Raw genomic sequence first — 17004 nt, forward strand, 5'->3', positions numbered from 1 at the left:
CCTCCTGCTGAGACCAACCCTGTCCTCAGAGAGCTATAAGAAAAGACTCTGACTCCTACCAAACTGTCTCTCTGGTGCTGTTGGAATGCCTGTTAGGCAGTTGTACCTCTGTCTGTCTCTCCGTGGTGTTAACGAGTCTTCTAATAAACCCTTTAATCCCTAGTAATCCGTCTCAGTGCCACCCAGTCCCATCCCAAACCCAAAAGTTTCAGGGTACCGTGATCCACTTTCTGTGGATGCTGATTGTATTTTTACTCTATCCTTTTACTTAAAATGTGAATGATTAATTGTCAATGAAGCTGAAGGAACAGCACCAATAGGTGATTTTGTATTGGCATACATGCTGTTTTGCTGTTTAGGTGTCTTATCTTTGAACAAAAGGCAAACCATAGTTTTTAATATATAAATACGTGTGTTCATAGAACATGGCTTTCTAAAATTAAAATCTACAAAGATTGAAAAGAAACATTTTTTGTTACCTTATGTCTCAGGTGAAGTGTTACTTAGTCCAGTTTTACTTAGTGAAGTTTAGATGGTCAATGAGGTGCATTCATACAAGACACACAGTTTCAGGAGGTAGCTAGCACTAAGATGGAGTCACCTTTGCGGTGTGCGATAATAGATGGATGAAGGAGGAACAGCATAGAAGATAGACTGTCTGGTTCTTTCACTAACTTGGGTGTGGACACACACACAGCTTCCTCCCACATGTGAAGAGTCGTTGTGCCGACCTCACACATGCTGAAAGATGAGAATATTAGTGCATTATTGTGCAACAGTGCAGTGTTGTGGAGGATGGGTCAGTCCCTGTGTCCGTGAAAGGGCTAAGGAGGGTGACTCACTGACGTTCAGATCTTCACGCACTCACGGATGCCCCTTTCCTTCCTCTTTTCTTCTTGGCCAGTGCAAAGAACACGACCTGGCCATGATCAACCAGCTGCTGGATGACCCAAAGCTGACAGCCAGGAAGTACAGAGAGTGGAAGGTCATGAACACCCTGCTGATCCAGGACATCTACCAGCAGCAGGCACCTCAGGACCCTGAAGACACCCCTCAGGAAATCAAGGACCCCACCTCTTCTGACTGTGTGGAAAATTCTCTTTGAGCAGATGCCAGGAACCCCTCTCCCTCCATGTTACTGTGCCACCTACAAGATGCTGCCAGGGCATCCATTCTTCTTACAAGGAAACCCCTAACCCAGTTCCTGACACATCATCCCTCCCTCCCAAGGATGAAACTGAGGTAAAGCCAGTTCTGATGTAGTGGGAGTCCTGGCTCCCAGCTGTTGCATTCACCAACATGGAAGGATGGCGTTCATCCGAACAGGTGTATCTTCTGTGCTTCTACCGGCAGCTGGCAGAGATGCTAGGCTCCAGGTGGGATGTGAAAGGGGCAGTCCCCTCCTTTGCTTTCAAGAGAATTACAACCTGATGTACACAGAAGGCCCAGCTTTACTAGGGATGATAATTCATCGACACGTTCTGTTTGCAAGAGAAGCCCCCTTGGTAAGCAGCAGAGTTCTGCAGAGACATCTCAAGTGGAGACAGTTTTCTCCCAGTCGCTACTGGAACCAGACACATGTTGGTATTTGTGGCACACAAGGCTCTTTTAACCTTGGTACAGAGAGTCGTGCCTTTTCTACCTGTTGAGAGCTTATTTGGAGAGTATGGCCTGGTGGGGTGCTTTCTGTTCCCCACAAAGGACAGCTTCATATGTTCATGCTTTGCCTAGCATGGGGGATGGGGTTAATGTGTCTCTTCCTCAATGTCTAGGAGATAGACTATCACATGACAACTTCAGATCTTTGTCCTCCACCCCCTGCTCCTCTCAACAGTGGTGGGAGAGTGATACCCACTGCAAGGAATGCTCATCCCTGACTGTGGTACCCAGACCCAGTATGAACCGATGTCCGGTTTTTTCTGGGATGATCCAAATTCACGAAGTCATTTCGGAATTGTTCTCAACTTGGAAAAGAACCCAGACCAACAAAACAACAACAAAAACCAGTTAAACAGGATAATTTTATTTTTGTATGTTTAATGTGTCATATGGTGTGAATAGACATCTATGTTTATTATTTAAATATATTTATAGAAATGCAAATTCTAGTGTTTGAAAAGAGTGTACTATTAAGTGCTGTTCAGTGTATATATATATATATATTCTAGAAGCATCTAATTTTTGCTTGAGAAAAAATAGGCATAGTAGTGACTTACTGCAGTTGTGTTGCACTATGATATGTGAGGATGCTCAGGAAATCTCGTGAGAAACTACGGGAGCATGAATTGATAATTACTAATTTTCTGAATGTTTCTTTCCATTATCGCTCCACCCTCAACTCCAGAGCTTTTAAATTTCAATGCCTGTTACACATCATTTTCTAAACTTGCACCTTAGGCTAGCTCTTCTACTCATAAGTGTGAGCTTGATGACATTTGTGCCATGAATTGTAGACCCAAAGGTCTACAATTTCTCTTAACCACTGACCCATCTCTCCAGCCCCAGGAACACATCTCATGAACTCTTGGGCCAAATGAAATATAAGCAATATAATTCCCAACTAAATGTTAATAAAGATTAAGGTTTGTTGTTAAAAGAGATCTCATAGAGAAACACTATATTAATCATAACGACATCTTTTCAATCATAAAAACAACCATAATTCACTAAGAAGCCATGGGAGTCTCACCTGCCCTTTGCAAACTCTTGACATGTGTGTTCATCAGCATCAAAGGCGGCTTGACAAATTCAAATGGAAGCTGATCTGTATCTCTAAGGTAAATATAAAGAACTGTTTAATACTTCCCTTTGTGTATACACTGAATTGAAAAGTAACCCTTGCCGTAAGACAGGAAAAGCAAGCCAGGTGGCGAAGAGGAACTAGAAGATCGAGAGGCGGAGTCTCACAGTGAGCTGGGAGAGAGCACCCAGTTGGGAAGGCTCGGGAAATCACTATCTTCTTCCTGTGGCCAGCAGCTGTTAGGAGGGGCAGGCTTTGGGGTTCACAGTGAAAGGAAGTATGGACGGAAGGTGGATTAACATAGAGCAAATCTTAGCCTGGGGGAAATTTTAACAATTTCTTTTCATTGTCCCCGCCCCAAGCCAACTAAATTGAAGCTCCAGGTACTTTATATCAGGGCTAATTGCTATGTTTAAATGTTTTACTTAAAAAACAAAACAAACAAACAAAAAAACTGTACTTAACTGACCTTTGAATGTAATCTCCTTTAGTGACATTCAGATCTAAAGGCAAAATTGGCCCATGGGATTACTTGGCCAAGCTGTATTCTTCCAGGTGACGTCAAGAAAGCCAGAGTATACACTTCTGCGCTGGTAGCTAAGCAGCCTGCAGAGCGTTCCCAAGCCAGTCTCAGCTGCGTCCTGGCCTCCTGGACAGGAATCAACTACTCCCTGCTTCCCAATTTTGTAAATCGGGATTTTGTAACTCTGCTAGGTTTAGTTAGGAAGCAGGAGGTGCCTCTGTGGGTACCCAGCCTCAGCTGTGGCCATAAGAGGAGGGCAAGGACAGAGGGACGTGGGCAGAAGGGCAGGTGACATTTCCTGAGATGCTCAGTGCAGGAGAATCCATGATGAGCCCTCCCCTGGTCTCTTCTCTGGGAAACATGGAATGACCCCAGCTAATTGCTGGGAAATGCATGCTAGATAGTGGGAGCCCAGGGGAGACCCTTGAGCTCTGTGGAATGTGCCAGAACCATGGCTGCTCAGGACACCAAGGGTAAATCTTGGAGTACAAATCTTTCCAAACCTGTGGCCCTGCTTAAGGGTGAGGTTTCTCTGGGGACTCCCTGCCCCTCCTTGGGGCTTGGAGGAGGACTTCCATCTTTCTCTGTCTAAAGACCCCGGTGAGTCGCTGGGGCAGACCCTCACAGTGGAGACCCTGCTAACACACATGGATCCACACTCTTCTAGCATTGGGGGGATGTCTGTTGTTCGTAAGAGTTCTTAGTTTTTGCCAATAGCTTTAATATGAGACTAGAATCAAAGTCCCAGAAAGATCCTGGAGCAATGAATTGCTAGGATTCCAACGGGCCAAGAAAGAGGTCGGGTCTGGAGTCACATTTCAGTGTGAACCCTGCCTTATATGTACACAGCACTCTGTAGTTTACAAATTGTGTGTCCCGGAACCCTTTTCCCAAATCCTGCCTTGCCATAGGCTGATCAGGCGGGATGGTCGTGAGCCATGGCTATAGTGAAATGCCCGCCTCAAAACCCCAAGCAGCAGAGCTAGAAGCTAAGTTTGAACTTCAGGTGTCTGAACACAGCCTGCCCTGGGAGCAAATGGTCTGCCTAGGCTCCGGTGCCCATCACACTGGGCTCTGCACGCCTGGCTGTGATGGCTTTTGCTGGAATCCCAGTGGCCCTGCTGTGGGAAGTCTCTCCCTGAAGGTCCAGCCGCCTTGCCACTGGGTTTCTGAGAACTGGGGCTTGACCTGGTTGATTCTTTTATTCTCTTCATAAAAGACACTAGTTGTTACCACTGTGAGGATTTTAAAGCTAGAGGAAAGAAGTCTATAAAGAGATAAAAAGTGTTTATTTTCTTATTTTTCCTTTTGAGACGAGACTGGTCACATCAGTTATCAGAGACATGGTGGTTAGGAGGGAGTCCTCTTGTTCTCAGTTCCTTCTCCTGTTATTGTAATGATGCCTATTTCCTCAGGGAGACTTCAGGCCACATTGTCACGGAGAGGAAACAAATAAAAAGAAAAATATTCTCCAGTCTTTTGAGGAGAGGTACTCTATCAATGGAAGCCATATTTAATTTTACGGACACAGACTTCTTTGTAAGGAGGAAAGATAATATTTTGATACAGCAATACGAATCATTTGGGGACAGAGGGTGAGCATCCAAAAGTCACATTCTATTGAAGAGCTCTGTATCCAAATGCAGTTTTAGAATGTAGTTCTTCTTCCGGCTTGCAGAATAGGATACATGGAGGAGATTTCCAATGTATTTCCCATCAAGCACTTTTGTATACTTACCCACAAGAGAGACTCAACGCTGCATGTGGGAGGCGACTGCCTGCCTCAGGTTTTGTCACACATAACCCCTCAAATGAGAATTTTTTTTTTTGAGTACGTGAAAAGGATTCTGCCTTTATAAAGAAAGTTTTCCATATTCCTTGCTGTATAGGAACTTACTTGCTCTGTGTCGGTGTCTGTTTAGCTCTAGTCCGAAGGGAAGCATGCCCCACGGAGACTTCAGCACCCTGAAATGAAAACAGGGGTTAAGCTACCATGTGTTCTGCTCTGTGTTCTGCTCTGTGCATGGTGGGAACGGGGTTCAACAGCGCATGTGTTGGGGCAAGATGTTAATGTGGGCTTGATACCTTACCTGTCATTGTGCTTTGCTCCTTGTCATCTGTCCGTTTTGACTAAACTGAAAACACGAGGCATGCCTTATTTCTCCTGTTCCCTCTTCCCCAGGATGACTTGTAAGATAAAGATAAAAGCAAACTGCCCAGTAAAATGGTATGAAAAAAAAATCAAAATACACTACTGGTGTTCATTTTCTGCCTTGCATTATTTCTTCCTCCCTGAAGACTAAAATGAAGCAAAGACCCTCAAACCAACCAGACAAACCACCACCAACTAAAATGCAAAAGACTACCCTGTAGCTCCGTTTTGATTTTCGACTGGGGTTATTGCGCCCTCTGGTGGTCATAATGAAGATAACAGATCCCTGAGCTGATGTGGCCTAGAAGCAGGCTGGTGATTTTTAAAATGAAAGATAATTTTATATTGGGACTTATTTGGTCACAACCTTTGTGGGTTTTGTCAGTGTCTCTCACTTTACAGGCTTATTAGTGCAATTATTTTAAAAGTGTCATTGGTCCACAAAGTTTGACTTGTCTATTCCATTATGTAACTTCACTGACCATCCTGAAGTTTTAACAATGCAGGTTTGAGGGAGTTACAACAAATACCACACATGCTTATTAAGACACAAACGGAATATAGCAGAGTAGAAGAGACTGCGTTCCGTTTGTGCCCACAGGAACCTGCCTGCATTCACACCTGCTTCACGCATCCAGGTTTCAGTGTTCACAGACGGTGTATTTTGCGTCCTCTTCCCCAGGTTGAACTTTCAGCTTCAACTCCGCCCTGTCCTCAAGTATTCCTGAGTGCCCACACCCCGCCCAACAGAAGCAGTAGAGTTTAGTTCGAAAGGACCTGGGCTGGCAATGAGCTCAGAGCTTGAGTGCTTGCCTAGCGTGCACGGGGCCTCGGTTTAATTTTCGAGCTACGTAGAGTGGACAAGGAGGTGCAGTACCGTGGTGGCGGGAGGATCAGAGGTTCAGCGTTGTCCTCCGCTCTGGCAAAAGTCATAGGAAAAGGCTCAGCACACAGCAGAGGCACACCGTTCCTAGAAAAGCCTCCTCCGTGTCCGACCTGCTTCGCAGGTCACCCGGGCTAGCAGCTCACACACCTTTGTTACCTCACAGTTCCGAGGCCGGGAAGCCACCACGGGCTCCTTGTCTAACTTCAGACACTGGAAAGTCCACCCTTTCCGCAGAAGCCTTAAAATCAGGTGAACAGCAAGGGTGTTTGCCTAACGCGCACCCCTAAGGCGCCTCTTGGGGTTACCCAGAGGTCGTGGTTACAGGCTGGCGACTTGCAGTTGTACAGCTAACTTGATGTGTACAGGTCGGAGGCTGTGAACGGCGCACGCCGTAGCTGCGCTAGATGGGCGTGTTCTCCTTGGGTCCTCTTATTCGGGCAGGTGGGCCAGATTCCCGGCAAACGGGGCCTAAAACTGGCACACCCTCTCCCCCTTGTCTAGATCTTAACCATGGAGGAACAGCTGTCTGTCTGGAGTGGATGCCCTTGCCCATCCCACCCCGTGGCGTAAGTGACCAGAAATTGATTTCTGTAGACTGTTTCCTTCGCCCTAGGGTCGGATCAGCTCCGGAGTGAAGTACCTGATAGGACCACCTGAGCTGTCGCAGAGATCAGTTTGGGGCTGGTTTCTATCTGGATCGCTTTGTCAGATACTTTCTTCCCCGGCACTGTCCTGCTTGTCACCCGCTCCTTGGGGCCTTCCTCAAGTCGCTGTGTGGACAGAAGTCCCCGGGAGTGACTATCTGTATGACACATGACCTAGGATGGTTAAGTGCCTCTGCATGGAATTCTTTCTGGTCCACGTTTCATAGAGGTTCCTCTGGAATCACAGCTTAAGGAAGATGGCGTTGTATTCCTCCTTGCGCTATAGTTTTCCAGCCCAGAGAATGAGATCACTGTAGCGCAGACTTGGGTTTTTCACAGCCTACCATGTGGATGAGCAGAGGAGTCAATGTCAGAATCTCTGGCCAGCGATTATGAGCACACTATAACCACTTATTTCAGATATTATGACAGAATGCCTCACTACCCACCCAGGAGCTTTCTTTGGAACAGAAGACACTCAAGGTAAGCAAACACCTCTCCAAACAGTTTCCCCCTCCCGGAAATGCTGATGGTCACAATTTAACTCTGTACAGGTGAGGGCTGGTTATATGGGAAGAAGGAATTTTAATTGAGCGATTGTATCCACCTGTTTGACCTGGCGGTAAGTCTGTGGAGTCCTTCTCTTCAGTAATGATTGACGTGGGAGGTCCCAGCCCACGCTGGGCGGTGCCCTCCGGGGAAGGTGGCACTGGGTGGATGAGAAAGCCAGCCTGTCAGGCCATGAGGAGCAAGCCGTGTGTTCCCCAGCATTTCCTGCCTCCGTTCCTGTCCTGACTTTCTTCCGTGATGGACTTGGCACGTGTTCGTCAAATTAAGGCTTCCCTCCACTGAGTTGGTTCAGGTCAGAGCGTATTACAGCAGCAGCGAAAGCAAACTAGGACACCCGAGAAGGACACCCGAGAAGAGAAGAGAAGATTTCATTTGAAAAATCTCCACGGTAAGTTTGCACTGTGGGCATGTCTATGACACATTTCCTTAATTGGTAGTGGATGTAGGGAGCTGAGCCCACTGTGGGCAGATCCACCCCTTAGGCATGTGGGCCTGGCCAGTTTAAGAAAAGTAGCTGAGCTAGCCAGAGGAAGTAAGCCAGGAAAGAGCATTTTTCCATGCTCTCTCTCGTCTTCGATTCATGATTGATTGTAACCTGTAAGATGAAGAAAACAAACAAACAAACAAGAAAACCTTCCCCCCAACCGCCACAGCTTGCTTCTTGGTAATGTTTTGTTATAGTAGCAGAGAGACAAACCAGAACACCTGTCCTAACAGCGCCTCGGAACAGGTAATGTTATCAAAGAAACTGCAGTGCTCTGTGTAAGGTGATGCCCTTAGGCTTTATCAGTCACGGCTCTTGTGCTGTGAACGACTGCCATTTGTTGACAGCTCACATTTTTCTCACTGACTTGCCTTTGAGCCTTTGTCAAAAACAAATCTGGTGTGCTTGTCAGTCTGTTTCTGTTTTTCAGTTTTACTCATTTGATCTATAGCTTTGTCACTACCACAATCTTTGATGGTTGAAGCTACCTAAGTAACTATCAAAACAGTCCCGTTGCTTCCTCTCATTTTCTTCTTCCTCTTCAAAATATTTCAGCTATTTCACTCCCTTGCTTTTAAATGTAATGTTTAGAGCAATCTCTTCTGTATCTTCTTATAAAGCAAAGCTTGCTGAGAGTTTGATAGGAACTACATAACCATTCTATGGAGAACTGATATCTTTAATATATTGGGTCTCTCAATATATAAATAAATATGTCTTTCAAGTTATTTAAAACTCTGATTTTTGTCATCTGTGCATTTTTAGTATATATAACCTATGCATTTTTGTTAAATTATTGCCTAAGCATATTTTTGATTTGCTAAAAATAGAGTTGTATATTTAATTTTGGTATCTACATGTCCATTGCAAATATCTAGAAATACAGCCATCTGGGGAATATTCTGTCTTGAGTCATTTGATATTTTAAACAACTTATTAATGATAGGACAGATTTTTTTTTAAAGTTCTTAGGATTCTCTAGACAACTATATAATGTACAAACAAGGGAGTTTATATTTTCTTCTTTAAGTTACATGCCTTTTACACCCTTCCCTTATTTTGTCTTACTTCACTGACTGTCATTTCCAATGTTATATTTAGTCAGCGTGTTTGGGGTAGCTTTCTTCTGCTCCCAGTCTTAGGAATAAACCACTCATCTTTTCACCAGTGAGTGAAATGGCCGTCAAGGGCATTTGGTAGATATTTCTTATCAAGTTGAATATTTTTCTTCCTTCTATTTATTCTTATTCTTTTGAATGTTTTGGTCATGAATAGATATTAAATCTAATAAAATGAAATTTCAGTATCAAGTGAAATAATTGTAATTTCTCTTCTTTGGTTACTAATATGATAGAGTTTAAAATTTGGTTTTGAGTATCAAAACAGCTTCGGTCTTGGTGTAATGATTATTTCATGTGCTGATTATCTAACTGGCGGATATATTAGTAAGAATTTTCACTTGTACATCCATGAGAGGTGTTGTTCTGTAATTTTAGTTTATTCTGTGCTTGTCTGGTTGGGCATTGGTATAACAGTCACTTGGAAAATGAATTATAATCTCTTCTATCTTGGAAAGACTGAAAACTTGATTTATTTTTTTGACTATGTGGTAGAAGTCTCTAGCAAAAAGACTGGTATGAAGGAACCTGTTTTTGAGAAAATTTAAATAAGAAATCTTATTTACTGAGGACATTTGTATTACCTATTTCATATCTGCTGATTTGCGTTACGTTGTGATTTTTGAGGCATTATTCCAATTCTCTGAAGTTGTCACATTTACTTTTGTTGTTTTGCGTATTTATTTATTATGTTTTTATGTCTGTGGGGTCTGTACTGGTAACCCCTGTTTTAATACTTGATTTCAGTAATGTGTATCTTTACTCTTTGGTCTTGTTAGAGACTTCCAAGTTACTGGTTAGACTGTAACCCTTTTAATTTTATTGGTTTTATGCTCTGAATTTGTTCTCAAGTTTTAGTCCTATTTTGTTGGAGAATTAGAGAAAAGTACATCTACACCATCTTTCCATAAATAGCATTTCTGGAGACTTATTTTTGCTGAAAAAACTTTATTGTGCACAAGACTCTTAAGAAGTCTAAATTCTGGGTGTAACCACCCAGAAAAGAAATTTCTAATTTATAATGTTAACTTATAATGTTAAGAGAATATTAATAAGGATGTTTTGGGGAACACGAATCAGGACCTGGTACCTCAGAGTTCTGTCTAGAGGTGGTGACATCATATTTAAATATGCAAAAATAAAAGCAACTGGTTAAATGAGTAGAAAGGGAAGAAGGAGACTGATAGCAGGAAAATTATGGCATGCATGAAAAATAACAAATAATTTTGTTGCTGAAGCAGATAGTCTGTGTTTTAGGTGGAATGATGAAGCATGCAGCCATGGCTTTATCAGGGACCAGTCTATGAAAACCATCACAGATCACATGAAAGAGTCTGAGTTCAAGGGCCAAACCAGGCAGCACTGAGCTCTGGAGCTGAGGAAGAACAGATGTGATGATCGCAAGCCTTGAAGTAGAGTCTGTAGCTTAAGGCTCTTGGCAGTTATCTAATAGATGCAGTGATGGGCATGTGGTGAGGGCAATGGGGTGGACAGAACTGGGTGGGTGTAAGCACCTCAAAATCACGGAAGCCATAGATGCTGGAGACTATATACACAGAGGGGAGATGTCAGGAGCTTTGTGGGTAGTCTGTACAGCAGGGTGAGTGGAGCTGTCAATTACAGGGAAGCAAACCGAGTCATTATGAATGTTTCATAGGTGACCTAAGTTGCAGCATCAGATAAATAAAATGGGGATTAAGTACCATTTGTGAGATTTTAAAAGCCATTGTAAGATCTATAGTGTAACCCTTTTTAGAGATTGATGGAAATGTTTCCCTTAAAGCCTCCCTGTGGCAGAGTGGAGTAAAACCATGAATGCCTGATTTCTAATTATCAACTCATTATATTGATTTTACACCCAGTCTGTGTACGCTGTGGTTGTATGGTAAACTGAACCTGAGGCTCCAGTTCTTTTCTCTACCCCCACTGTAATTGCTTCCCTGTAAGAAGAATGCGTTCAGCATCTTGATAGGAGCGTTGGCTCCTTTTGATGCGTGACAGTGAAGCCACGCCTCGCTCTTTCTTCCTCTCGTGGGTGACCTTGCAGATGCAAATAGGATTACCTTGCAGCAGAGATGCCAAAGGTGGTGTGTAATGTAGATTCTGCAGTAAGAAGCAGAACCACCCATGTGAACAGAACCCCAGTCTTCCGCACATCTGTGATGCGTGAGTAAAACATGTAGACCACTGAGATCCTATGGTATTTGTCACGCAGCATTAGATGGTATAAACATCTGATATGACATGCTTATTCTTAATGAAAAGCTGGGCTCTCCCAGACACTCAGAATCTGTTGATATTCTACTTCTTGGAGTGGGAAACCACTGATAGACACATACCAATAGCTAAGTATGCTAGGTTCTCTCAGATACACCTGTCAATCACCTATCTGTTTAAAAGAAATTCTTATTATCTTAGTTCATTTTGTGCTGCTACAAACAGAATAGCACAGGCTGGGTAATTTGTAATAACTGCAAATTTATTGCCTCACTAAGGTCAAGGTGCCCATATGCAGAGAGGTCCTGGAGATAAAACAGGGCCTGGACTTGCTGTTTTTGCAGTGGCATTGGTCACACCTACAGGCAGGAGTCCTCACAGCTCACATCCAGGAGTCCTGTCTCCAACACTCTTACAACACGCCTAGACATCAGCATGAGTTTAGAGAGACAAACATTGAAACCATAATGGCCAACACTCTTCAGGTTCTTCCTCCTATGGGAGCATGGTTCACAGCCTCCTGTTGCCATCTGTACCCACACGACTCTTTACTGACCAGCTCTCCTGCCGTGGGAGAGGCAAATTCATTGCCAAACTGTATCCCCAGCAGCGATTTTTAGCGTATACAGATGAAGGCAGCTGTGTGGTGGAGGGGGTAGTCGAGGCAAGCTTCAGGAAAATATCAGAAAAGTTGGGCTTTGAGATATTGATGCAGATGCAGGAAAAAGAAGAAAAAGGATGATGTCAACAGTGGGGCCAACTCAGGAAAATACAGGAGGGGCTCATCCTCATGACCTCATCTCGTCCCACTACCTCCCAGCGGTCACATCGTGAAGTATCATTGACCTGGCACACGATTTAGGGAATGATGTTTCCAATACACGAACTTTTGGGGGGATAGATTCAAAGTATATCAGTACAGAAGACTGAACTAAGAAAAAGAAAAGAAAAAGTTGTTAAGATAAACATAAGCAGGCTGTCTGTTTGTAGGAACTGATTAAAATGATGCCAAGTACAAATAATGCTTTGACCAGGTATTGTACCTGTGCAGTCGTGTGCATAAGTGTATTTTTTTCTTGTGTGACTTTATTTCTGATTTCAAGATGAGACTATTTTAATCTGGCTACAGTTCATCTGCTCTGGGTAGAGAATAGTCATGGAATTCAAGCCAATACCAGATTGTCACAGAACCTAGGAGAATTGAAAGAAAGACCGGGTACTTGGTAGGGGTCCAGAGCATGAGGGCTACCAGACTGCGGATCTCCAGGGAGGCTAACAGTTGGGAGAGACATTACAGGGTCAGGACAGCAGCAAGTGGAGAGGAACGCATGCTTTCTTCCTGTGCTCTAAGTGCTTGAACAGTTTACGTGGCATCATTTACAGAAAAATAGGTCCTGGCAGGGGGGAGGAAAAGCAGCAAGTGATCAGTGGCTTGGGAACGCTGTGGTGCTCTGGATAATCTCCAGACCGCAGGGTTGCCTGGAATTCTGCTCTCACTGAGGCCCATAATGCAGATGGGAATGAATGAGTAGAAAAGACTGTATGTAGTTTTGTACATGAAAGGTTTAGGGACAGAGCACTAAGACTTAATGATAAGGATATTTTATTATTGGCTGACAAAGAGCAAGTTAAACTATTTTAAAAGCAGTACATGTATCATGTGCAAGAGAGCATGCTTTCTGTAGACAGTCTCTATTTCATGTGAGGTAGATTTTTTTGCTTCTGTCAAATAAGAAAGCTCAGCTAAGTGTTGGATTAATTAGGTGCTTTTCTCTAGGTTATGCTTCCATCAACATTGGAGATCGATCTGACTGCGGTTTGAGAGTGCTGGATTGTAACCCAAGCAGGAGACTCCAAATTCTTTGGCTTCGTTCCCCAGCCTCTGGCCAAACTGAAAGCCTGTGGCTGAGGAGATCCATGTCTATGTGCAGGCAATCCACTGATCATTGCTTTTATGAGTATCTAGTACTTGCTTGTAGTGGCACATGGCAATTATCACATTTGATTTGCTCATATGGAAACACCAGCTGCCTAGTGAACAGGTGGTAAAGGAAGGAATCTTGCAGGGAGGGCCTGTGATGGCTGGCTTTTAGTGTCAACTTGGCACAAACTAGAAGTGTCTGTGAAGAGTACCCCAATGAGGAATTATCTACCCCTAGGTTGACCTGTGAGCATATTTTTGGGGCATTATCTAACTAGGTTAGTCAATGTGTGACCAGCACTCAGTCCATGGTGGGCAGCACCATTCCTTAATCAGGGGTCCTAAATAACATGGGTGCAGAAATCAAGCAGAACACAGCAAGCAAGACAGTTTACAAGCAAGTATGCATGCATACATTATTATGATTTTTTCTCTTCTCAATTTGACTTGCTGTTTAAAGTTCCTGCTTTGACTTTTCCCAATGATGGGCTGAAAATTTTCATCTTCTAAGTTGCTTTTTTTCTCAGAGTATCTATACTTGCAGCAGCAGAAATGAAACTAGAATAGGTGCCCTTCCTAGGAATGAGCCAGAATGTGGTGGTGAAGCCTGGTGCTCCTTGTGGGGTAGCTGACTCAGTGTCTCTATGTTCCGTTGTCTCTGTCAACACTCTATCTGCTCCATGGGAGTCTTGGGAAGTGCACCTGCAAAGCAGCTCCTCAAATAGAAATGGCTGAGCTTTATATTATTTTTAAGGTTGATGATGATTAAATCATAGGTCTGGGAAGGGTGTGAGCCTGAAAAGTTGAGGAGTTCTTACAGTCTTCCTTCCTCTGAGAAGATAAAAGCTGCAGTTCTTTTGTGCGGTAATGACAGACTGTCAACATCTGTCTGTTTGCCTGACTCCCATTCACTGAATAAATGCTGGTAATTGCTAATTGCCTGGAGAAGAAAACTGACTCACAGCCCAAAGCGCCTTGCATCTTGATGTTGCAGGCTCTCTGAGCTGGCTCTATGTCTAAATCAGGGGACATCTTGCTGGAGCCTGCACCCTCACTTGCCTCCTCAATTGCTTTGGGGTTAGATTAATTCAAGTAGGGTTTCTGTCAATGGTACTTCACTGGGAACTGTGGGTAGTCCTTTCTGTGCATTGTATCTTTCCTTGTATATACAATAAAGGGGGTGAAAAACATTTGATAAAATTTCTCACGAGTTGGATACATTCTAGGCTTAATTGAAATGGAACTCGTACTTGTTGGAGTCCTTAAATGTTTGTTTGTTGTTGTTTTAACTTTTATTGCTTCTCTGAAAATATATTAGCTATCATAGATTCATGGCTGTATAAGTAGCAGCGATAGCAATGCTCTTTTTACCTTAAGGACAATTGTGGCCTTGATATGGTACCCTTGGGCCCCACATCAGAAAGTTTGGCATGCTGGTCACTTGAGTAATAACAATAAAGGCACCCCTCAGAAGGCCACTGCTATTGCTTATTTGGTCCCTGTGACATGCTGAGAATTTTCTGAATATCAGTGTTACAGGTTTGAAGAAAGTTTGCAGGCAAGAAAATTTGAGGAGAGAATTCAGAGTTTGAGATGCAATGCAGAGGGGACCTCCAACGCTATCCAGGCTTCGTTATTTATAGCTTCGTGCAATGGTCTCTCAGGGCCGCTTGCAGAGTTTCCACTTGGACACTCCTTGCAACACTGGTTCTCCTTAACCACAGGGTGCACTCTCCAGTCCCTTTATTGTATATCCTTTATCACTGAAACTTGAACCACACCGCCAAGTTTGATCACTGACCTGGAGGGAACCCTGGCACCATTCAGTCACATTTGTAGCAGCTTTGAGTTGTTACTTTTTGCCAGTAGAAAGTCCCTCAGGCCTTTGATTTTCACAGGTTGGAGGTGTAGCTGGGCAGAGCCTTGCCCCAAGGGTAACCTTCAGTTTATCCCAGTGTAGACCAGGCGCCACTTTTACCCCCTCATCTTTTCAGCACAAACTGTGGCTCCAACATTAAAATTCCTGGTGTTTTTATCTCTCAAAATGTACATTTTGTATTTCTTTTTCCTCCACTCGTTTTTCATTGCAGACCTGCATAAGAATGGTTCTTAATAATCATATAATGGAGTCAATACTAGGCTGTCTTGAAGTTTCTCCCTTCAAAATATTCTTTTATTATTTTTAAATTTAGCTCCAGGCAAATTCTTAAGACAAGGGCAGAAAGCAGCATTATTTCTGTGAGAATATCACAAGAACAGTCTCCAGTCCAGGTGCTAACATTGTTCCCTTCTGCAACCTCTTGAGCTGGGGTTCCACAGTCTGCAGAGTTCTGGGCACTGCTGTCTGCCAAGATCCTACTAGGATGACCCAGTAGGTTCTACTTACAGTAGCCAGCTGCTTCCTAGTCTAGAGTCCCGAAGTTCTGCATTCCTCAACAAAGCCACATGGTCATGCCTGTCACAATAATTTACTACACCTGACTATGACCTCTGTTACATGTCAAAAATGCCATGACGAAAGCAACATATACAAGAAAGCATTTAATTGGACTTACAATTTCAGAGGGTTAGAGTCCATGATGGCTGAGCAAAGGCGTGGCAGCAAGAACTCTGAGAGCTCACGTCTTGACCCACAAATAGGAGGCGGAGAGGACTAACTTAAAATGGCCTGAATCTTTTAAAATCTCAAAGACCCCCAACCCCTGACGGTGACACGCTTCCTCCAGCAAGGCCACACCCCTAATCTTTTTCTAACAGTTCTACCATTTGCAGACCAAGCATTCAAACATATGAATCCATGGGACCATTATCATTCAAACCACCTACCACACCAGGTCAGTGCAAGTGTGAGGCTCAGAATTTTAAGTCTCATCAATGGTCACTTCATGTTTGTGGTTTTGTGTTGGTCTTTGAGGTCCTTAAAGGAGAAGATCAATTTTTTTTTTAACTTTGCTTTTTATACCCATTATATCTAATAGAATGGATGCTGAATGCCATTCATGAATATAAGAAGCTGCCTGCATTAGTGGGTAAGGTCTCAGTGCCAGTTCTGTATCTTCTACTTCTCTTTTCTCTGATTCAGGCCAGACCCTATTCCTTTTTGTCCTTCCTAATCCCCTCCACTGCTCTCGACTTTTACACGCTCTTATTTTGCTTGTCAATTGTTTCATGCTAACTTTGGCCATTATTTTTCTTTGGAGTCTTATGAACATAAAGCACTATGTTATTGTACACACACAATATGTTACACACATATATTATGTATATAGACATACATGTACACAGTTCTTTCTTTCCTTCTTTCTGAACCTTGAATAGATCTATGCCATCTTCTTGTCTTATATTAAAGACCATTTTCATGTCAATCTATAAAATAACTTGGAGCCAAATTGGAAGATGATAAGAATCTTTGGTTTTGAATGTTCAGTATCTGCGAGTGTGGCTACTAGTGTAGAGTATTTACTAATAAACTGATATCTAATCTGTTGTGTACGAATTATAAAGACTTCTAGTTTGCGAATGAAACTATCATCAAAAGACCTTAGTATCTAACTATTATATAACGTAATTTAAAAAACCAAACAGGTATTAATATTTGTGATAGTTTTTCATACTTTGGGAATATAAAGGACAATTTTGATGCTTTATTTATTTCTCTGGAGTAGAAAAAAATAAAGGTAAGCATCAATAATTAAGAAAAATTATTTGTTGATCTTGTATTAGTCACGAATAGACAACAAGCGCAACCA

General features: G+C 43.0%; 1 protein-coding gene across 6 annotated transcripts in view; it reads left to right on the top strand.

The window, feature by feature from the left end:
- Ipcef1 (interaction protein for cytohesin exchange factors 1) overlaps positions 1-5512 on the top strand; it is a 163683-nt gene extending 158171 nt beyond the window's left edge. For all 6 annotated transcript variants that reach the window (XM_060373283.1, XM_060373280.1, XM_060373281.1 and 3 more), the window contains one exon: positions 905-5512. In XM_060373283.1, the coding sequence (XP_060229266.1) occupies positions 905-1105 (201 nt within the window). In that variant the 3' untranslated portion in view covers positions 1106-5512. The remainder of the gene's footprint in view (positions 1-904) is intronic.
- Positions 5513-17004: the final 11492 nt, after the last annotated feature.

This window comes from Meriones unguiculatus, chromosome 20 (genome assembly GCF_030254825.1).
Source record: "Meriones unguiculatus strain TT.TT164.6M chromosome 20, Bangor_MerUng_6.1, whole genome shotgun sequence".
Lineage (NCBI taxonomy): Eukaryota > Metazoa > Chordata > Mammalia > Rodentia > Muridae > Meriones > Meriones unguiculatus.